General features: G+C 39.8%; 1 protein-coding gene across 1 annotated transcript in view; it reads right to left on the reverse strand.

Moving 5' to 3' along the window:
* The window catches only part of LOC145687791 (glycerophosphocholine cholinephosphodiesterase ENPP6-like), a 202723-nt gene that overhangs the window by 116351 nt on the left and 62556 nt on the right, over nt 1-23816 (reverse strand). The window contains exon 3 of the mRNA XM_081761224.1: nt 2896-3038. Coding sequence (XP_081617350.1) covers nt 2896-3038 — 143 coding nt within the window. The remainder of the gene's footprint in view (nt 1-2895; nt 3039-23816) is intronic.

A 23816-nucleotide genomic window follows, 5' to 3' on the forward strand; every position in this document is an offset into this window, starting at 1 on the left:
TTATTTAATACTTACTTTACAATTCGAGACTCACATTTGTTGAACTTAACAAAACATTAAAGGCAAAAACTAAATTTTCTTTACTTTAGTTTTGTTAGAAAAGTACATTGGAAGTGTCAATTACCAAAGAAATCACTAAAAAATGGTCAGAAGGATCGTCAGTATTTCTAATACACAAATTCACATCAGTACTTACGGTTTAGAATCCCCCGCTTTTCTAATTTCAAAATATGGCAACCCTATCCTGAGACCAAGATAAAACAAAAAGTATAGACCAACCTGGGTGCACAAATGCTTCCTTTTGGAGTTATAGAATGCCGAAAACATGAATAAATGAACTTTATAGGTCCATAGCTCCAATACTATAGGATCTACCGTAGTCCGGTCAAGATTTTATTTAGGAACTAGTATGTGCCCTATCCAAATATCCAAGTTTCAGAATGATCCGAATATTCCACATGATCTTTTCGCTGACATTTTCACTACAGTAACTTAAACACAATTTCCAGCACCGTTTCAGCTTGAATTAGCAGTATAACCTTGTTTCCCATAGAAAAATCTGATTACAACCGAAGTGCAATGTAATCGTAATCGGTTTCAAAGACATTGGCTTCTTGTTTCGGAAAAGAAAGAAACAATGATAAGTAGTCTATTGTATGCAGGACACGACAGGGGAGATACGGTCTAATATTTCTTTCAACAACTGCAAAGCAAGTAACTGCACGACGGCCATCTTTCTTTGAAAGTCTGTTTGCAACAATATACGAAGCAGCTGAGAGAACTCTTGAGGAAATAATGTTTTGTATTTTTCCTTAAGAAGTGATCGGAAGTTATTTTGATATGGAAATTGAATCAGAGCCATCGAAATGTAAGTCAAAGGATGTGTGTTTTTCTCCCCTTTCCCCTTCATCCCTTTTGTCCCTCCCTGGTACGATCCCCGACCAAGTAAGTTTGTGGCGGACAACATCGTTTCCGTGGATTTTCTCGGCGTACTCCCGTTTCCTTCCACATTCCCATTCCACCAATTATTCCATCATCATTCACTTGCCTTAATCATACTTCTCTCTTAGCTAAACAGACATAATAGTAGGTCATTAAACTGGAAGATTTCACTTCATTTCATTTTCCTTTAGTCTTCGTTCTGTCATATGTAAAGTTCTCCCTTGTGCATAGCACCATGCCATGAGGGCATGTAGGGAGTGTGCCCTCAGTCGTAGATGAATGTGGTGTTGTCGGCACCACGCTTCGGCCGCATCCCCCCTCCCAGGTACGCATTGAATCTGAGGTTGGTAATGCCCAGACCCGCACGGCATCTTATGCACAAAATCAAATATCGTAAAGTAACCAAGAGCAACAGATACCTGACATATGCATTTAGACCAATCCTCTTTAAAATCGGACAATTCATTCGAAAGTTATCGTAGCTTTCACACGCCTACGCCCAAAGCAAGAACAAATACTTCAATTCGGGAAAAATCCCCTTGTGGTATGGCAACCAAAACAATAGGTGTCTGGTGAAAGCAAACGAGAGCATTTTAAAATGAGTTCCATCAAAATCGGACAATCCGTTCGAAAGTTATCGTCGGATGCCACATACAAACAGACAGACAGGACGGCCTGTAATAGGGAGCTTCGCACCCAAAATTCTCAAGGTTTGTTTCACGACAATCTCAAATACTCGAAGGCATTCGAGCGCCAGAGAGTAAATTTTCGAAACGGAAGTTCGATAAGTCTTCAGCCTTATCGAATTTCCTTACCTCTACCTATATCAGTAGGTGTCTCTATCCAGAAATTAAAATTAAATCCTCGAAATCATATTAAAATTATTTTTCTGCCTGCCCCGTTACTGGCGCAATCGGCAAAGTGACTATTAGTAGACTAATGGTGTCTTGGATTCCAATTCCATTCAGGTGATGCATGTTTTCTCTTCCTCTTTCTCTCTTCTGACAGACTGCTTAAACCTTATACAGATCTGTGGGGAAAAAACTTTTCCTTCACTTCATTGCTAAGGAGAGAAGTTTTAAAATAAACACTCTGCATATATGTATACATATTATATACAACTATGATAACCTCGAATTCATTGTTTCTTCCGAACACTCCGATAATCCCGAACTTTTCAAAATATTCAAGCGACTCGACAAATGCGATCATATTGATATATTTCAGTATTTGCTGCTTTCAAACAATTCGAGACTCTCGAAGAGTTCGAGTGTCTCGAAGTTGTCTAATGTTTTTTACATTTCGAGTGCCTCGAACACTTCGAGAGTCCCGAACATTTCAGGAGTCTCGATCATTTCCGGAGTCCCGAACATTTCGGGAGTCTCGATCATTTCGAGAGTCTCGAACATTTCGGGAGTCTCGATTATTTCGAGAGTCTCGAACATTTCGGGAGTCTCGATCATTTCGAGAGTCTCGAAAGTTCGATAAAATTAAAATTCTTTATCGATGAAACGGTTTTGAAATTTTATCGAATTGTTATCGATTACTCGATTATCGGAACAGCCCTACTTACAACTTGTCACACTGTCCCTGTCGGAAGATTTCGAACTACTACCACTGTATCAATGTATGATATTGTAATGGCAGGATTATTAAGGGGTACACAGATCACAATAGTATAAAGAATCAAACAATATTGCTTAAATTTATGACTTTTAATTTAACCAAAAATACGGCGGCATTATGGTTTAAAGACATTAGCCAAGTTTTTAAGATAAAAGTGAAATAATATATTCACTTGAGAATGTACAAGCGAATAAGAAATAATACTGAACCTACAAATTTCAAACAAAATTCACAACTTCTACCTTTTTTCAAAATATTTATTTGTTTCTCTCTGAACAAAAGACTATTTATTTCCAATTACCTTACATAAATAAGAAATCACTTTACCTGTGCTTAATGTAGTCCAACTTGGATACGATAAGGATGGAAAAATTGGTATTACATACTCAGCTCTAACACCATCCTTAAAAATTCTTTCAAAAGCACGAAGTTCTCCATACTGAAACTTCTTAAAGTAATCCCACCTAAATCTTAAAAGAAATGCAATATAAGACTTTAAACTATTTTTTTTTCTGTTCAAACTTCAGCTAATATTACAAAAGGTTTCAAAAATATCGTATACATAATTTCCAAATTATGCTTTCTAAATTATACTAAGTTATGACAAACTCATAATACTTCGTCACATCTGATGAACTTGGTACAAACGTCGCTATGAGAATTGACAATTTATTTCATTACCTGGAAAACGCTTGTTTGTATTATGAGCTCTGAAACAGAAATTCGATAAGATACGTCTAAGACAATGTCAAGTTAGCATGGTCTGCATGTTTGGTAAATATTTAGTAAAAATTTCTAATGATATAGTCATTTGATTCATATTGTTAATATATATATATATACAGAGGGTTGATTAATTCGTGTGTCAATTTCATTTGTTCACTGTGCAAAAGTGGTATGAGGTAAAGCCGTACAATTTGGTGTAACTTTAGACGAAGGACATAAGTTTTGTTTCGTCATAGAAGCATGTCACTTGTACTAAAGACTGAAGAGATATAGGGTCAAAGGTCAAATTTCGATTTTTCCTTATGGGACTGCAATGGTAAATTCCGAAAGAGCCTGAATGAACGTAAATCGAAGTGGTAACAAAGAAAAAGCTGTATGGTATGATTCTATGTCGCAAGTCGGCCAAATATGCGTCAACCAAGTGGTCATGGTCAGAGGTCACTGTCAGATCAAGGTCACAGGTAAACTTGAGAGGGGCGCGGTAATTTTGGCACCGGAAATTTTGGCACCGGTAATTTTGGCACCAAGAAACGAAGCAAACGGAAATTTTGGCACCATTTATAATTGAAGTATAGAAAATGTGAGAAAATACTCTGAATGTAATAGATATTTAAATTCACATGTTATTAACTAGGACTGTTCCAGCGCGACGAATCAAACCAGTAACGAATGTGCAGTCAGCGACAAAATTTATTTCTCTTTTGTAAAATTTATTTGCCTATAACTTTGGAATTGATGGACTGATTTGAGAAGTTTTCTGTAATTTATGGAAAACTGTATCTTCTTTGAGTTGCTGAAGACTGCACTATGTTCACTGCACTGCGTTTGTATTCTACTTTCAAGTGCAAACAGTAACAGCTGATTCGAACCATGGAAATTGAAGTACAGAGAAAAAAAAATAGAAACTACTCGGGATATAATAGATATTTACGTTCACATGTTAATGACTAGAACTGTATCAGCACGGATAATGAAACCAGGGACGAGTGTACCACAGGCACGAATAATGAAACACCAGTAAAAGAAAATATTGGCTGCTTCATTAGATATTCAAAGCAAGTCAAAATTATCCCCTAATGGGTTTGTATTTTTACTTTCAAGTGCAAACAATAACAGCTGATTCGAACCATGGACATTTCACTTTTCGACAACACCCGTTGACCGGCCAATCGGATTTCAGCACCGCCGTGTGACAAGCCAATCACGTTCAGGGATTTGTTTCAATTTCAATCTTAAACTTTTAATGAGGCTTTAGGATATGCGTGAGAGGGGAGCCGGAAGTTTCGATGGAAAGAATCTCGGTGTAATCTCCTCTGCAAAATAAATTGGTACATTAACATCTATTATATCCAGAGTATTTTCTAATTTTCTTTCTCTGTACTTCAATTTCCACGGTTCCAATTAGCTTTTACTGTTTGCACTTGAAAGTAAAATACAAACCCATTAGAGGGGAATTTTAACTTGCTTTGAATATATAATGAAACTGCCAATAGCATCTTTACCGGTGTCTGTACTATCAGTAACAAAAGCTATTTTCCTATGTTAAAATTTCTTCCGCGGATATCTCGAATGGGCGGAGAGATTTGAGTGCAATATTCAGCAACTTAAAGCAGATATAGTTTTCGGTAAATTTCAGAAAACTACTCAAATCAGTCCATCAATTCCAAAGTTATAAGCAAAATCAATTTTACTGCAGAGAAAGAAATGTTGTCGCTGACTGTACATTCGTCACTGGTTTGATTCGTCGCACTGGAGCAGTTCTAGTTAATAACATGTAAATTTAAATATCTATTATATTCAGAGTAATTTCTCACATTTTCTGTACTTCTATTATAAATGGTGCCAAAATTACCGTGTCAAAACTACTGGTGCCAAAATTTCCAGTGCCAAAATTTCCGCCTTTCATCTTGAGAACCCATTTGAATACTTTGAAAACAACGCAATGTCCGTAACTCATCATGTCAAATCGGTTCTCAAGGTGACCTGTGACCTTGATCTGACCGGTGACCTCTGACCATGACCACTTGATTGACGCATATTTGGCCGGCTTGCGACATAGAATCATACCATACAGCTTTTTCTTTGTTATCACTTCGATTTACGTTCTTTCAGGCTCTTTCGGAATTTACCATTGCAGTCCCATAAGGAAAAATCGAAATTTGACCTTTGACCCTATATCTCTTCAGTCTTTAGCACAAGTGACATGCTTCTATGACGAAACAAAACTTACAACCTTCGTCTAAAGTTACACCAAATTGCACGACTTTACCTCATACCACTTTTGCACAGTGAACAAATGAAATTGACACACGAATTAATCAACCCTCTGTATATATATATATATATATATATATATCGAGCTAGGATCGAACCAAGCACCCCACACGTTACGCTCTATCCTGTCACTGAGCCTTGCAGCCCTTAGACTTAGACATTGTTAACAACAAGGTCATCTTTAAGAGTTTCCAATGGAATTTCGTATTTTATTGACATAATTTCCTAAATTGATCATTAATCAGTGCCAATTCAGAACGTAACAGAAATCAAGCGACACGAAAACACATTCCATGACTTCGTGATCCAAGCCAAACAGGTGGACCAAGGCACCTCCTTTCCAGAATTAGCGGGTGAACCAAGGATTTACTTCCATTTCTTGGCAACTATGTAGCCCTCCAAAAACTTCGCCCAGGCTATTCTTTGGTGACTCGGACTCTTGATTGTCTCCCAATACTACTGGATAGTTTCCCACCGGACGTAAAACCGGATATTTTTATCAGACCAATCAAACATCTCCATGCCATAAACGTCGCCAACACCTAGTGGCCCACTTGCCGGTAAATGTCGATCGTCGCTATAGCGACGCGTCGAAGGACTGCCGCTAGTGTGTCACTGGCGGCAAGATTTCGTCGAGTCGAAAAAGATATCTAGAGTCGGAGTATTGAAGTTACCACCGCGTAGCTGCGAGGACTTCATTTTGGTCTGAGCTTCTTCGATTCGACGCGGAGAATCGCGAAGGAACCAACACGAACTATCGCCAGTCATGTGCATGCGGTTATTGTTATATATTATTTTCCCCTACGACATGTTCCTAAAGTGAGCTACGGGCTTCAAGAACAGTGTTGGCCAAAATCAATTGAAATCAATTGCAATTGATCAATCAATTGAAAGTAATTGCTCTTAAAATCAATTGCAATTGATTTCAATTGCAATTGATTTCAATTTGTAATTGACAATTAATTTCAATTGCAATTGAATTCAATCATAAAATTTGCAATTAAATTTTCGTCAATTGTTAATTGTTAATTGGTCGCCAGGCAATTGAAACTTTTAATTGTTAATTGTCAATTGCAAAGGGTGCAATTGAAACATTCAATTGTTAATTGCAATTGACAATTGAAACTTGTAATTGTTAATTGTAATTGTTAATTGCAATTGAAATCAGCAATTACAACTGAAGGTAAGAAGATGTGTGTATATTGTATTGTCCACTTGTTACTGTTTTACATATTTCAAATAAAGTACTTATAAGAAATGCTGGATACCTACCATCCCTTCCCCCCCTGGGAAGAAAGCCGTGAAACTAAGTATTTTTTAAATATATTATGTTTATGGTCCTATCCCCCTCGAAAGAACTCTATATGCCCGTCATGCATACAATAGGAATGAGCTCGAGCGAGTTTTCTTTAAAGCTCGACTCGACTCAAAGCAGACATCTTTGAGTTCGACTCGAGACCTCGGCTCGAAAAATTTCCCCCAACTCGACTCGAATTCGGATCGAGTTTACAGTCGAGTCGAGCCAATTCGAGCTAAATCCTTTGTATAGTTAAAAGTACTACTATCTTCAAGTATCCTACATAGACAATATAATTATCAATGATACTACTACTACTACTATAACTAATTATAGTATTATTATTATAACACCGTGTACCTGTATAAACATGAAATATAGGCGGTTTGTATCGGAATACTAAAAATTAGTTGACTGTCGATCTCGGTAGTCAAGAAATCTTCAGGAGGCAAGGACATCGGTCACGAGGTTTTTGGTTTGAGTTCAGGAGGAGCAAGTATTCAGGCTCGAGCCAAAAATTGTTAGAAGCTATGGGACTCCAGCCAAACATGTTTAAAACTGCTCAACCCGGGTATAGGGTTTGTAACGACTCAAGCGGCTCGCTCACAGCTCATTCACTTATCGAGCCGAACCGAGAAATGAGCCGAGCCAACAGCTCATCCAACCGAGCCAGCTCGAGTCGATGGCTCACACGAGCCGAACCGAACCGAGCTGATTGCTTACCCCAACCGAGCCGGTTCGAACCATTGGCTCTGTTAAGCTGACTCGAACCCAGCCTATGGACTCGTTTCAACGGAGCTGGTTCGAGCCTTGGCTCCAATCGAGCCGAGTCGATAACTCGTCTTTACCGAGCCGGTTCAAGCAATTGGCTCAATTGAGGCCAGTCGATGGGTAATCCCAACCAAGCCAGCTCAAGCTGTACGCTCAGTTGAAGCGAGCCGGGCCGGTTAACATCACTATTCCGGTTGGGCTTCTACTTTGGCTAAAAAATTGGACCGTGCTGTTCTCAGCCTTGATGGTAAGAACTATGCCGGTTAGGCTAAAGGAGACGGTGATGATGGGAAATGAATTAAATGAAGAAAGTGGGAGGAAACGGGAGAACCCCGGGAAAATCCACGAACACGGTGTTTGTCCACCACAAAGTCCAAACTGCGCGAGCTGGGATCGGACCAGGGACCTCAAGCTACGGAGGTGAACGCTCTACCACTGACCCACCGCGCCCCCTGGTAAGAACTACAGTATATACTTATATTGGTGCTCACGGGAGTCATGGCGTCATTAACTTGTTCCACCACCAACGAATTTCGAGGTACTTTGTTTTGCATCTTTTGTGCGTGTTTTGTGTCGCTTTGTGTGCCTATTCCCACATTTTGTGCATCACCGGAAGTGGGTCAAAATGGGCCTACAGATATGGCGGAACAAATTATTGCTCTTCCGCCATCAATGAATTTCGAGGTCGTTTCCTTCACATCGTTTTGTGCAGTTTAGTGCGTCTACTTCTGTTTTCTGCGTCATGGGAAGTGAGTTAAAATAAGTCAACAAGGTGGGACGAAAATGACCAAGAGTTCCGCTACTATCGAATTTCGAGGTCTTTAATTTCACATCGCGTACTCTTTTGTGCGCGTATTTCGACGTTTTGTGCGTCACTGGAAGACGGTCAAAATGGGCCTCGAATGTGGGACGAAAATGACCCACTGCTCCGCCACTACCAAATTTCGTGGTCCTTCCTTTCGCATCGACTAGTGAATGTTTCGTGCCGTTTCGTGCCCTTATTTCCACGTTCTGCGCGTCACCAAAAGTGTGTCAAAATGGGCCTCCAAAGTGTGACCAAAATGACCCATTGTTCCGACACTATCGAATTTCTAGCTCGTTTCTTTCGCATCGTTTAGTGCCTATTTTTTTAAAAAAGTTTTCTTATCTACTTCCTCGTCTTGTGCGTCACCGGAAGTGAGTTAAACAGGCCTGTAAAGTGGGAGTTAAATGGCTCACTGTTCTGCCACTATCGAATTTCGGGGTCGGTTCTTTCGCATCGTTTAGTGCCTGTTTTGTACGTTTTGTGCGTCACCAGAAGTGTGTCAAAATGGGCTTCCAAAGTGTGACGAAAATGACCCACTTCTCCGTCACTACCGAATTTCGTGGTCCTTCCTTTCGCATCGAATAGTGAATGTTTCGTGCCGTTTCGTGCCCTTATTTCCACGTTTTGCGCGTCACCAGAAGTGTGTCAAAATGGGCCTTCAAAATGTGACGAAAATGACTCACTCCTTCGCCACTACCGAATTTCGAAGTCCTTCCTTTCGCATTGACTAGTGCCTGTTTTGTTACGTTTTGTGCCCCTGTTTCCACGTTTTTTCGTCACCAGAAGTGTGTCAAGATGAGCCTCCAAGGTGTGACGAAAATGACCCACTGTTCCGACACTATCGAATTTCTAGATCGTTACTTTCGCATCGTTTAGTGCCTTTTTTTAAAAGTTTTCAGCACCTATTTTTCGTCTTGTGCATCACGCGAGGTGATTTAAACGGGGCTTTAAAGTGGGAGTTAAATGGCTCACTGTTCCGCTAGTATCGAATTTCGGGGTTGGTTCTTTCGCATCGTTTTGTGTGTATTTTGTACCGTTCTGTTCGCCTACTTCCACGTTTTGAGCATCACCAGAAATGTGTCAAAATGGTCCATCAATGTGTGAGGAAATATAGCCATTGTTCCGCCACTATCGAATTTGGAGGTCGTTTCTTTCGCATCGTATAGTGCCTGCTTTGTACTGTTTTGTGCTCCTATTTCCACTTTAGTGCGACAACGAAAATGGGTCAAAATGGCCTACAAGTGTAGCGGAATAACTTAATGCTGTTCCGTCACCATCGAATGTCGAGGTCGTTTCCTTCACATTTTTTATGCATGATTTGTGTCGCTTTGTGTATCAGTGGAAGTGGGTCAAAATGGACCTTGAAAGTGGAATGAATATGTCTTTTTCTGCCATATTTGTAGGTCGTCTTTGAACCACTTTCGTTGGCCTACAAAACGTGAAAATATGCGCAGAAACGGTAAAAACATGCACTAAACAATGCGAAAAAGCGACCTTGAAATTCGATACTGGTGGGAGAGTGGATCATTTTTCTTCCCACATTGAATGCCCATTTTGACCCACTACCATTGATTCACAAAACGTGGAAATAGTCTTACTAAACGGTAGAAAACACGCACAAGACGATGTGAAGGAAACGACCTTGAAATCGTTCCTGACGGAACAGCATTAACTTGTTCCGCCATATTTGTAGGATAACATTGACCCACTTCCGGTGACGTAGAAAACGAGGAAATAGGCGCACAAAACGACACAAAAATTTCCATGTAATTAAGCTAAATTTCCATTTAAGTTTGTAAGCTTAATTATATGGAAAATTTTATACATTTTTCTTTTACGTTGGTCTATTTACGTTGATTTGGGACTTTTAAATTTTATTCAGTTTTTCACTGAAAAGTTCAATAATAATTCAACAAGGAAATAATTACTAATTATAATTATAATTATTATCTATATAATTGAATTCATTGTAATTTGTTCCATAACAAACACTTTACCATTTCGTACTAGTTGTTATGCCCGTTCTTCGCACGGATCAGATAAAATATCAATGTAAACAAACTGAACAACGGGAGAACAATTAAGAAACATTTCTAAAATTGGATATATTTTGTGTGGATATATATCCAACAACGTACATGTGTTTTCATTGGGAAGGCCGATGGGGGCTGAATTTCAATGTAAACACTATCGGGGGTGTCACTATACATCTAAGCAACCCCAATAAATATGGATTCGACACAAATTCTACTACTTTTACATGTCCCGGTGAACCCTCCCTCAGACCCCCTTGGTTCGTATTGTGAAAAAATCTCCTCTGGCCCCCACTAACCCCCAACCAATACCGCGAAAACGATGAATGTGACACTAACATCTGCCATTTTCTACTACTTTTTACATATGCCGGTAAAAGTCCCTATAATCCTCTGGTTCCAATTTTGAAAAAAAAACAATGCCTCTGGCCCACAGCCGATGGGGCTGTATTTGGAAGTCAACGCCTGTGGAAGTATCACCATTCATCTCAGCGACAGCGAAAACTATGGATTTGACACTAATATCGGTCACTTTCCATTATTTTTACATGTCTCGCAATTCCCCACCCCCGGGTGACTTCCGGCCCGCATACAATGGTGGATAAATTTGAAAATCATCGCTAATGAAAGTATCACCATTTATCTCAGCCACCGCGATAACTACGGATTTGACATCGGTCATTGTGGATTATTTTTACATGTCTCGTGATCCCTTTTATAATGCCCCCCCTTCTTAGCTGTTGGGGGCTAAATATGAAAGTAAACGCGGTCGTGAGTTTCACCATTGAGCTCAGCTATCCCGAAAACTATGGATTTGACATTAATATCGGTCATTTTCGATTATTTTTACATGTCTCGGAATTCCCCCCTTTGGTGACCCAAGGCCCGCATACAACGGTGGATGAATTTGAAAGTCATCGCTAATGGTAGTGTCGCCATTGATATCAGCAACCGCGAAAACTATGAATTTGACACTAATATCGGTCATTTTGGATTACTTTTACGTTTCGGTATCCCTCCCCCCCTTGTTGACCCATGGCCCGCAGCCGAATACGGTGAATTTGGAAGTTAATGCGATCGGAGTTTCACCATTGATCTCAGCAACCGCGAAAAATATGAAATCGACACTGATATCGTTCATTTTCTACTACTTTTACATGTCACGGTAAACGCCCCCCCTGAGACCCCCTGGTTCGAATTTTGTCGAAAACGCTCTGCCTTGGTGTCGGACCTGGACCAAGGTATCTTTGACCAAAATTTGGTAACTCTCTGTCGACTTTTCTGATCCCCAGGCCGGTCACGGTAAACGTCCCCTGGAGACCCTCTAGTAATAAATTAAAAAAAAAAAAAAAAACTCTTCGTCTTGGTCTGGGGCCTAGACCAAGCTACCCGTGACCAAATTTTGAAAAGTTTCGGTTCACTCCTCTCGTCCACAGGCCGCACAAGGGTACACAGACAGACACATGAACAAACTCTATTTTATTTATATTAGAAAGGTCAGATCCGCCGTTATTGTATTAGTGCGGTGCTTGAGCGATTGATCGTAGAAATTCAAACTCCGATGAGTGATAATTTCATAGGCTTGTTTTATTACAAGTTTAAACTCTTTAGTCAGTAGAGAAGAGGGCGTGAATCATGAGTCAGAGTTGATGACAATGGGTTTTGGTGGGTCTGTGGGTCACAGTGGGTAAGAGTGGTTTATGGTGGGTGGTGGGTCACAGTGGGTCACGTGGGTCGTGGGTCACGACAAGTGGTGAGTCAATTGGTCGTGGCTAAAGTTTTCATTGCCCCACTCCCTCTCTGACCTACAGTGTTGAAAATTAATCAGTGAAAATCAATTGCAATTGATCAATCAATTGAAAGTAATTGCTGTGGAAATCAATTGCAATTGAATCAATTGCCAATTAATTTCCATTGCAATTGAATTACAGAATTCAATTGCAATTACTTTGCACTGCAATTACTTTCAATCGATTGATCAATTGCAATTGATTCTCCTTTATTAATGGCCAACTGCAATTAACAATTAACCATTACTTATTTCAATTGTTAATTGCAATTAACAATTAAATTTACAGATTAATTGTTAATTGTTAATTCAATTGAAATTTGCCCAACACTGGTCAAGAATAACCGCTGCCTCTAAATCATGAAGTGAAAAATCTTGAGATGAGTGCGTATAATTGTATGAATTTAGATGACAACTGTAGCCGATCATTTGAAACTGAATATGGGCGAACCATGAAATAAAGTAAATAGACGCGCGTCATTTTGTTACAAAATTACATGGTGAACGGATTTTGTCTAATCTCAAACGGTTATCGTCGAATATACACGGTTACAGGAGCACTCTGATTACCTAAATTAGAAGTACCTCAACGATTTATGACTCTACAAGCGACGTTTTCCACATCGCCTCCGTGGCCAAGTCAGCCGGTGGCAACAGCCGAGTGGTTTCGGGCGTTCGGCTTCGGATCATGAGGTGCAATCCACTGGGGGTTCGAATTGCTCTGAAGAGCAAGGTCGGAATTTTAACTGTCTTGGATCTTTTTGTGTTCGTGTCCCTGTCATGTTTGGACGCAGAAATTGCGCGAACTGCCCATGGCGAACAGTGTCTCGGTTGGGACGAACTTTTAAAAAAAAGTCGGAAGAGCACGCGTCTAGTAATTCAAAGGTTGGTGGTTCGCGCCTATCCTGGAGCACGCATTTTTTTTTTACTTTTTAGAAGTGTTTTTCAGACTGCTTAATGTAACAAATTACGCATATAGGCGATTTAACAAATTTTGCGGGGGTAATTTTGTTGTTCATTGGCGTTTCGTCGCGTCTCTGACTCTGGTGGTATAATTTTCAAAACGGAAGTGGAGCCACCGCGGATCGTCGCTGCGGGGCCGCCAATTTTTGACGAGGTATCTCTAGTTGCCCATTGGTGATCCTCATGGGGATGTGTCACATACGATATGTATAATACAAGTATATAAAATATAAAAAAATGCTTATAATAATGGGTTACTCTGTTTCACCTCTGTTTGACCTCGTTATTTGCTGGGAGTTTTTAAAACAAACACAAATTTTGAAACAGTTCTAAGTATTATGAAAGGCTAAGAACACGGACGATATTGAAATATATAATTCGTCTATATCATTATTGTTTTAGTAGCATGTCAGGTATGCATTAATTCAAATTCGTAATGCGGACATATCAGGAACAAGTAGGGGGTCATGGTGGCTCAGTGGTAGAGTGTTTATCTTTTTTGTGTGGGCTCCCTGCTTCGATCCCCGGCCAAGTAAGTTTGTGGTGGACAACATGGACAACATCGAACTCGTGTGTTTTCTCGGGGGAACTCCCGTTTCCTTCCACTTTCTCATTCCACTAATTCTTCCATCATCATTCACTTGCATTAATCATCGTCTCTTTTAGCCTAACCGGCGTAATCGTGGGACGTTAAACTCAAAGATTTCATTTCGTTTTGATTTTTTGAAACAAATATCTCCATGCTAGTTTGAATACACCTGCAGACTATGTTATTAAGGAACTAAACTAATAGCGAATTTATTCCCAACGTGCGTGATTGACCAGGAACACCATTTTGAGAAGGCAGGAAGCAATTTCTACATGAGTTTGAGAAACACGTGCTTTTTAATAAATTGTATACTAATATAGTAAGAGAAAACATGAAACTTTTATGTCGGATGACAATCTGCCCCTCTTCCTATCCTTGGCAAAATCTGAAATGATACCACTGTGATTGTCATTGCCATTTTGAAGTTTGCAAGTCCGCCATATAAGAGATTTTTTCATCAACATGTGTATGCACTGTTCACAAGTCTATGTTACAGAGAGGTTCCACTCACAACACAGGTTTTCCACTTCGTTCTGTTAAGAATGTGCTGTTTTCTGTTAATTATTTCATTATGCAGAGTGTAACAAGAGTCCCTTGACATAGCCTAACTTTAAGTGCAGATACGAGTAAAACGTAGAGTGAGCAAAGTTACTGTAAATGATAGGTTCTCAATCTGAGTTTTTAAAAATCGGACCAACAGTTTTGGCTTCACATTGGTAGTCGCCCCAATGATAAGCGAGAAAGAACGTTACCCGTCACAGTGTTACAATAGAAGCATTAGTTCACGTAATACAATAATTGAAAGAAAAGGAAGAAAAATATGACGTAGGGAAGAAACAAGAATATTACAAATCTCGGTTGCTCATTAGCATTGGGGTGCAGGGCTGGGCGAGGGTAGGAGGATGAAACTTCTAATGTACTTGACAGTTGTTTATGAATATCGTTTAATATGCTAAATACATAATGCAGTTAAACTACATCTGATACTGTTGCTTACAAAGTTTACTGGGCAGAATGTATCCTCGTCGCCAAAAGTGCCTTTACATCGCCGTGACGGGTATGTGACAGCGCAGTACTCTAAGGAAGGGATGGTTGCATAAGAAATTTTGATTAATTTTGAAGAGTTTTTATTTTGACTAGGGAAATAACGTAGGTATAGGGAGTAAGGGCATAGATTTAAAGCATCAATGCACTGCCATCTCTGAAAAGATTTGTATTCTCAGTTTTTCAAATTATTGTCTTATATGTTAAGTTAAAAACTTCTAACAACTGCTACTAGCGCTGTTACTCTTCAGGAATTTACTACGACATGTTCGGGCTTCAATTATTTCATTCGCCTCACTGTAATTATTTGAGAATGGAAACTGATTAAGCTGAAAATGAATATGTTTCGTTGTCTTAAAGCAAGGGCCGTAATAAATGTAGATAAGGTTCTTATTATTATTATATAAAACACATAAGTATTTATTCCGTGTATAGAATAATATAATACAGTAACTAGGCAACATCATAATCACTAACGCCCGCAGGATTTTTTCCAACGGGTGGGGGGGGGGGAGACCGATATAGAGTTTTTCGTTTTATTCCATATATATATTAACAGTCATTACATTTATCATTGATAGCGTATATCGTCTTTCGCCGCTGTAGCCTATTAGTCAGAACATTCATCTCCAGATATGATGTCGAAAGAGAAAATAAATTGATATGACAGTGATGTGATTAATTTTACTGCACCCTGGATCGATCTATCTTCGATTTACTCATACTTCCCCAGGCCCCCTGCCCCAGGTATTTCAGCTGCTGCGTTATATATATGGTTCCATGTCAGAAGGGCCCGACAAAAGGGCAAAGACCGAAAGGCCAGAGTCAAAATTGCCCCCGACAAAAGGACCAGAGTCAAAACGGTCCTGCTTCAAACGGACCCGGGTTGAAAGGGGCCCCGCTACAAAAGGGCTTGGGTCAAAATGGCCCATGTGAAAAGGGACCGGGTTGAAACGTCTCCGCAACAAAAGGGCCCAAGTCAAACGAGCCCGAGTCAAAACGGACCACGCTACAAAAGAGCCAGACTACAATGGCCCCGCAACAAAAGTGCTCGTGTCAAAAGGTTTCCACAACAAAAGGGCAGGAGTTAAAAGGGCCCGAATCAAAATGACCCTCATCAAAAGGGCCAGATCAAAATGGTCCCATGGCAAAAGGGCCCGAGTAAAAAGGGACTTGCCTCAAACGAGCCCGGCTGAAAAAGAGCCCTGCTACAAAACAGCCCGAGTCAAACGGCCCGGGCTAAAAGGCCTCCGCAACAAAAGGGCCCGATCCAAAAGGGGCCGAATCAAACGACGCTCATAAAAAGAGCCCGGGTCAAAAGGGACCCACAACAAAATAACCCGAGTCAAAGGCCCCGGATCAAAAAGGGGCATCGCTGCAAAATGGCCCGAGTTAAACGGCCCGTCGTCAAAAGGGCCCGGTTCGGAAGGTCTCCGCAAAAATGGGCACGAGTGAAAACGCCTTTCATCAAAAGGACCCGAGTCAAAAGGGTCCCACGACAAAAGGGCTCGAGTCCCAAGAGACCTGTGTCAAACGGGCCAGGGTCAAAATGGGTCCCGCTACGAAAGGTCCTGAGTGAAATGGCCCCGCGTCAAAAGGTCTCCGCAACAAAAGGGCCCGAGTCAAAATGGCCGAAACGAAATCCCCTCATGAAAATGGCCAGGACCAAAAGAGTCCCGCTACAAAAGAGCCCGAGTCAAAACTTTCCCACGTCAAATGGGCCCGGGTCAAAAGGTCTCCGCAACAAAAGGGCAGAAGTCAAAAGTGGTCTCTCTACAAAGGGCACGAGTGAAAACGGACCCGCGAAAAAAGGGCTTGGGTCAAACTTCTCCGAAAGAAAAGAGCATGAGTCAAAAGGGCCCGAATCAAAATGGCCGCGTCAAAAGGGTCCCACTACAAAAAAGCCCGAGTCAAAAGAGACTTGCCTGAAACGAACCCGGGTCAAAAGATGCCCACTACTAGAGGGCCTGAGTCAAAATGGCCCTCGTCAAAATTGCCCGGGTCAAAACCTCCGCAACAAAAGGGTTTGAGTCAAAAGACCCGAATCAAAACGCCCCTCATTTAAAGGGCCCGTGTCTATAGGGTCCCACGACAAAATGACACGAGTCAAAATGCCCCGCGTCAAACGGGCCCGAATCAAAATACCCCTCATGAAAGGTTCCCACTACAAAGGGGCTCCAGTCGCAAGGGCACTGCGTCAAACGGGCCAGAGCGAAAAGGGACCCCGCTAAAAAAGGACTCGAGTCAAATGGCCTCCTGTCAAAAGGGCCTGGGTCATGAGGTCTACGCAACAAAATGGCCCGAGTCAAAAGGGGACGAATCAAAACGCTCCTTATGAAAAGGGCCTGGTTCAAAAGAGTCCCACGACAAAAGGGTCCGAGTCAAAAGGGCCCTGCATCAAACGAACCCGAGTCAAAAGGGGACCCGCTACAAATGCCGGAGTCAAAACAGCCCCGCGTCGAAAAGGCCTTGGTCTAAAGGATTTTGTGACAAAATGGCCAGAGTCAACAAGAAACTGCGTCAAACGGGCCCCGATCGAAAGGGGCACCACTACAATTGGGCACGGGTCAAAACGGCCAGACGTCAACTGGGCCCGAGTCAAAAGGGCCCGCGTCGAAAAGGCCCAAGTCAGAAAGACCCCGCGTCAAAAGGGCCCGGTAAATACGGTTCCACGGGTAAAAAGCTTGAGATCAAAGCAAGAGTGGATATCAGGCATACACAAGAGGATTTTGTCCCCTTAGTAAGTTGAAGTGTTTGTGCAAATGAAGGAAATATATCTGTACTTATTAGTAACAAATAGGAAATTTGAATGGTAATATTAATTTTGTTTGCTTGTTGATTGTTTTGGAACACTTGCTATCGCTTAAGTCGTTCTTCATGAAAGTTTGCTTGCACTCCCGTCATAGGCGGACTGGGTATATTTGGGCCTAGGCCGCGGTTATCATGGAGGGCCCTCAGACTATAACACCAATTTCTAAAGTAACGTACAATCAGTGGCACAACCAGCTATGAACTCGGAGGCCCATGCCCTCTCCGAAACAAACCTGGTCTATCTTATACAGCAGAGCTGCAGACAAATTTTGGTGAAATTTCAAAATAGATCAATGCATAAATGAATATTGAATTAAGTCAAAGCACTGTACGAAAGGAGAAATGCCCAGTGAAAACCACTACATTAATTTCTAAGAGTAATAAATGTTAGTAAAGATTGCGTCATTTTATGCAAAAATAAAGATGTTGAAAATAATTATTATAGCGCAAATTTTAAAACTTGTAACCGTTAATAATAGGGAGTTTGTGAATTGGAATTTTCATTTTTAGGTTTTTTAGCATGTTAATAATAAGGATAACTAAATTGCTTGTAATGAGGAGAATTCAAAATTTCAATTTTGTCCACATCAAGTGGTGCAGCACGTCGTTTGCAGACTACTGTACAGGATATTCTTAGCCCCTCCCGAAATAGAATCCTGGTTGCGCCACTGCGTACAATGAACATCTGCGATGAGCCATCGCGTTATGTACTTGTAAATTCGTTGTTACTTGATAGTTGTTGCAAGCTATAATTTATCATTGGGCATTGGAAATTTGATGTCACAGCAAGCACAGGATTTCCAGAAACATAAACTATCAAGAGAATATTTTATAATTATTATTGTATTACCACACGGGGTATCTAAAAAGTCCCCTGACATGGATAACTGTTATTATCAGAGTTACAACAAAATGTAAGAGGAGAAACCGCCTACAAATATAATGTTTTTAATAGACAGTAACTTCATTCATTTAGGTTGTAGGTCCGGGTAAATGGTAACGTTGTATTTTCATGTAACATTGGGCGCATATAGAGTGTACAGCCCAAACGGCTTGTCCGATTTGAAAAATTCTTGCACTTAGATTGAAAACATCATATTTGGAGACCGTTTCCCTGCCCATATTTTGTTATAACTCTGATAATAAGAGAGTTACCGTATGTCATGGGACTTTTGAGACACTCTTTATAGTAGCTGAAACACTAAAAAAATAATAGCGAATAAGTTTTACTATGGAATGAACATGACAGCTTACTAAAAATTGTAACACTGAACAACTAATAATAACTTTTGACTGTGGAATGAATACGATAGTTTTACTGAAAATGATAAACACTGCTAAACCACTAAACAACTAATAATTTTAAAAAGTTAAGATTCTTTGCAGTTCAGCTTATGAATTGCGGAGTTCCTGAATAACTTCGTTCACAGACACTAAATTTAACATGTCTCTTTCCATATTCATTAGCAAAAATATGTCCAAAATATCTTCACACAAACTAGCTCTGAGATTTGTTTACTCTAACTTTAACTTTGAGAAGCACTTTCCACATGTCACTTGTGTGCATGGTAGTGACAACGCATGTTTGTATACAATGTATAAATTATTAAAGCAACTAGACTGACAGAAATTCGTACAAAATTTTCCCTGCACATGACAAACAATTTTTATACAAGGTGTTTGCAGCATCATTATCACTCTTACCGTGAATCCCGTCCAAAGATGTTCCATCTCCCATAGCATGCTCAGATGCATAATCATCATCTTCTACCGGATTCAGGGGCATCATTCTCTTCAGGATCATCAAAAACCAGAACGTTTTGTGACAGTGAAATACACGACAGAGAACTGCTGGAGCTCTTTGTATATTTTCTCCTGTTTTATATTTAGTTTTTTTTCGCAAGAACTCTGAAAGCTCTTGCAGATACATCATTCTTTTTGATTTCTGAAAAGTGCTTGGGTTCCAGTATTTGGAGTTCTTTTGGCTGCTGAAATCTATCACTGACACATGTAACAGCTGCATTCAGGATTTTCGTTGAAGTTTTTTATTCTGAATAAATCATTTTCACTTATATTTAAGTTCTTTTCCAGTTCATCTGCTCTCCTAGCATTTTCTTCTTCTTTAAGATTATTCTGTGCAGAAAGTCTTCCATTACTATCTCTACACCAGATTGTGCAAGCTGTTGATTTATTTTCACACAAAATATTTTTGTATTTTCGTAAAGCATTAAACAGACATCTTTTGCCTCTATTTTCTTCTGAAGCTGCTGCTGCAAATTGTCTAGAAGTCTCCAGGTTGTAAGATAGTCCAATCCGTGAGACTTCAGGTATTTTGAAACAGGCTCCGTTTCCGTAAATAAGTCCTGAAACACAGAAGTCCTCATTACAGTGTTAAATTCTGTCCATTTATTCAGCAAAGTTTAGCTTAAAATTTTGATTTCGCATTAAAACCCCTGTCCTGTACATCATCATTGAGGAACAATAAAAATGAAAGAAATCTTGATGATAGACAGTCGTCCTCGTCTTGGCTTCATGTTTCGTAGCGAAACTCGTTAGTGTCCACTACTGCATTCAGTGCCTTGTTTCTGCTCCATCATCGTGTCGTACCAACTTGTTGAACTTTTTGTAGTCTGTCATGTCCCTCGTGGCTTGCATCAATCATTTTCTTACAAACATTCTTTCTTTCGTAGTATTCAGACAGAACCCGGCACTGGTTTCAAATAAATTTGCAGCTTTAGGGATCTACTCAGTCGAATTTGTCATAACCAAATTAAGAGCATAAACCATGCATTTGGTGTAAATGATTTCAGAATTATCCTTCTCCAGTAATGCTTTAACTCCCTAATAGCAGCCACCGAAAATAGCAGCTCCATCAAAAGAGCAACTTACAATATCAGACATCAAAACATTTTTGTCACAAAGCACTCTTTTGATTTCATTATAAGTTACTTGTCTTGTAGTGTCACTGTTTACCACTTGCGTCTCTGGCATATACAATTTAGGGAGGACATCAAAGAAAGTTATTTAAATGGTACTATCTAGCCCAACCTGTTTATTATCTTTAATTCCATTAGTTACATTTCTGCTTACCTTCACGGACCCCGTGAGGCATATCAAGAACTCTGTTAACAGCCTGAATATTATATGACAAATAAATATAATAATTATTATTTATATGTTATTCTGTCGTTAGTAAATAAATTAAATTAGAACAAAATATTGAATATTTTGTACTTCAAAATATTGGGAAGACGCGTCCCCCTCGTCCCCCCGCCAGAGACGCCCAAGCTGTTTACGACAACTGCTAACAGCCGCTCAAATACTTGACCGTTTATAACGTAGAGAATTACTATATCCAGCTGATTAAGCCCTGAAACATCTTGGATAGAATCAACCATTATGTTGAAAATGCCCGCTTTCTTGGCGTCTTCCACTGTTTTCTCCTGTTATTTTGTAAACTTTTTGATAGAAAATAAATTTTTAAAAATGCGCTGTTTTTCCACTTTTGACTTATCAAATGTAGACCTACAAGATGTATTAACACCCATAAAGAACCAATCAGCCTGTGGTTAAATATGAACCCAGCTACAAACCAGGCACCAGTCTTCAACCTTGAAAGGGCCGCAACTACCCAACATTATGAAAAAGAGGTCCCAGGTCCCAACAGCTCAACATGATGAGAAATATGCCTAGGACCGCAACTGCTCAATGAAATGAAATAAGGGCCCCAACTGCCCAATATAATGAATAAAGGGCCCAGGGCCCCAACTTCTCAATGTAATGAAAGAAGGCCCCAACTGTCCAATATATTGAAAGAAGGGCCCAAGGCCCCAGGTACCAACTAAATCACAGTTTCTGATAATAAAAGACCATAGTGAAATATGGACCTAGCCACAAATCTAATAACAAAAGGACCCTATTGAAAAAGATAACTTACTGATTGATGGAAAGATAGAAGAGGAGTGTGTGTTGGTAGCATAATAACACTGAGCTACCGAATTATTTAGCTCTCTTTTGTTTTAGCTTTTCTTTCTCTTTCTTTCTTTATTCTTTCATCATTGTTTTCTTAGAGGGCCTAGGCCGCGATTGCGACCTAAGGGCCCTGGCCAGTCCGCCCCTAACTACCGTCTTTCTGAGTTTGTATTCTCGTGACATAGACCAATCAAACTTTATCTATTGCTGACTTTCTCCTTACTTCTAAAATTCCTTTTCTACTCCTGGATCAAAGTATAAAAATACATATTAGTGTGAAAAATATTCTGTGGAAAACATTAGTTTAATTTTGCTGTGAGAAGACATATGTGGATCTGTATACAGGGTTACTGAAAAGTATTGGGGCAGAACAATAATAACGACATGTCAATTGCATTGATTTGGAGTGTGGTCACCATGGAAGGCATCTTGAATTCCGCCATATTGCATATCACAAAATATTGTTTTAAATGTAAAAAGTTATGATTTTACACTTCAACTTAGACTTAAATATTCCCACAAATGAGAATGTGAATTCATTTTTGACATTTCATCTGTTTGAGACAGGTTGTGCTATGTTTTACATATGTATCAAATAGGGAAAGTATTATGACAGGGCTGTAACAAAGAGACGCATAGACGGAGGAAAAGCAAATTTTACAATTTGGCATTGGTGTATAAACTGCGTTAAATGATTTAGTACACATCATGGCAGCCATCTTGAATTCCGAAAATTGTATACCACACAATATTTTTAAATAGGAAGAGGTATGTGTTGAGTTTTGATTTAGAGTTTAACGTCCCGTTCAGCGGTGATGTTATATGAAAAGAGGTATGTGTGTCACATATATTGATGCTAGAATCTTCGTACAAACTACAGTCATCGTCCGTTTCAAAAGCATCGGTGTCTACATTATTTATTATTTCCATAATTTCTCCGGACGAAAATACGCCACTATCATAAGAACCACGACTTGTCGCGGTGGTATTCATTAGGGATGGCCTTTTTCAAAAAATCTATTTTTCGATTTTCGGAAATTTCATTTCTCGTTTTTTGTTCGTTTTTCGAAAAAAAAATGTTTTTCGTTTTTCGGAAATTTTTCCGTCTTTCATTTTTCGAAAAAAAATTGTTTTTCGTTTTTTCGAAAGATTTTTCGTTTTTCGAAAAAATTCGTTTTCCTTTTTTCGATGATTTTTCGTTTCTGGAAAAGTTTTCGGAATTCGTGGAATGATAATGTGGGAGGAAATTGAAGTATCCCGGGAAAATACACGGACACGATGTTGTCTGCCACGAACTTACTTGGCCTGGGATCAAATGCACAAGAGGAAAGCGTTCTAACACTGAGCTACCGTGCTCCTTGAATTTGGATCTAATGAAAGAATAGTGTGTAGTGCCTACTATTGATGAAACTCATCCAATCACGACCAAAATTAGTATGGTTATGGACTGCAAAGTATTTAGTACACACGTTAAATATTATGGTGTTTGGGACTTTGGTTCCAGAGTTATTGCTAATCAAATCTGTGTTTTAAGTTAGTAATATCACGAAATTTCACTAAGTCGCATTTGATTAAACTCAAATGATTTTGACGAAAGTTGGTAAGATTGTAAATATTGACAAGCTTGGTATGCATGGAAGCTCATGTAAAATATTATGATGTACAGACTTTTTGTTCCTGAGTTATTAGCTATCAATGTTAGGTTTGGGATCAGTGAAATCAAGAAATTTCATTAAAGCGCGAAAGATGGAACTCATCCAATTTTTACCAAACTTGGTAAGGTGGTAGATCTTGACGAGCTTAGTAACTATAAAGGTAACCAAGAAAGATGTGTCGCTTTTTCACCCAAGACTTTCAAACATCGATATTTAACCTAAGACGTACCTGGAAGATCAAAAATAGTCTCCTTCTGCCAACGTTTTGGAAGGCCATGTATTCCATCGCGGTAGAACTTGGTGGGCCGTGAATCGAAGAAGGTATCAAGTGCATTTTGCACCTCTACTAGGGATTTGAACTGGCGTCCTCTAAGCTGATTGTCCAAGGAATGGAACAGGTGGTAATCGGACGTTGCAATGTCCGGATACTATGGCGGATGCAATAGTGTTTCCCATCCAAAGTGTAGAATGGTGTCCCGGGTCATCCTAGCCACGTGGGGCTTAGCGTTATCCTGTAAC

This window comes from Thermobia domestica, chromosome 6 (genome assembly GCF_964235325.1).
Source record: "Thermobia domestica chromosome 6, izTheDome1.hap1.1, whole genome shotgun sequence".
NCBI lineage: Eukaryota > Metazoa > Arthropoda > Insecta > Zygentoma > Lepismatidae > Thermobia > Thermobia domestica.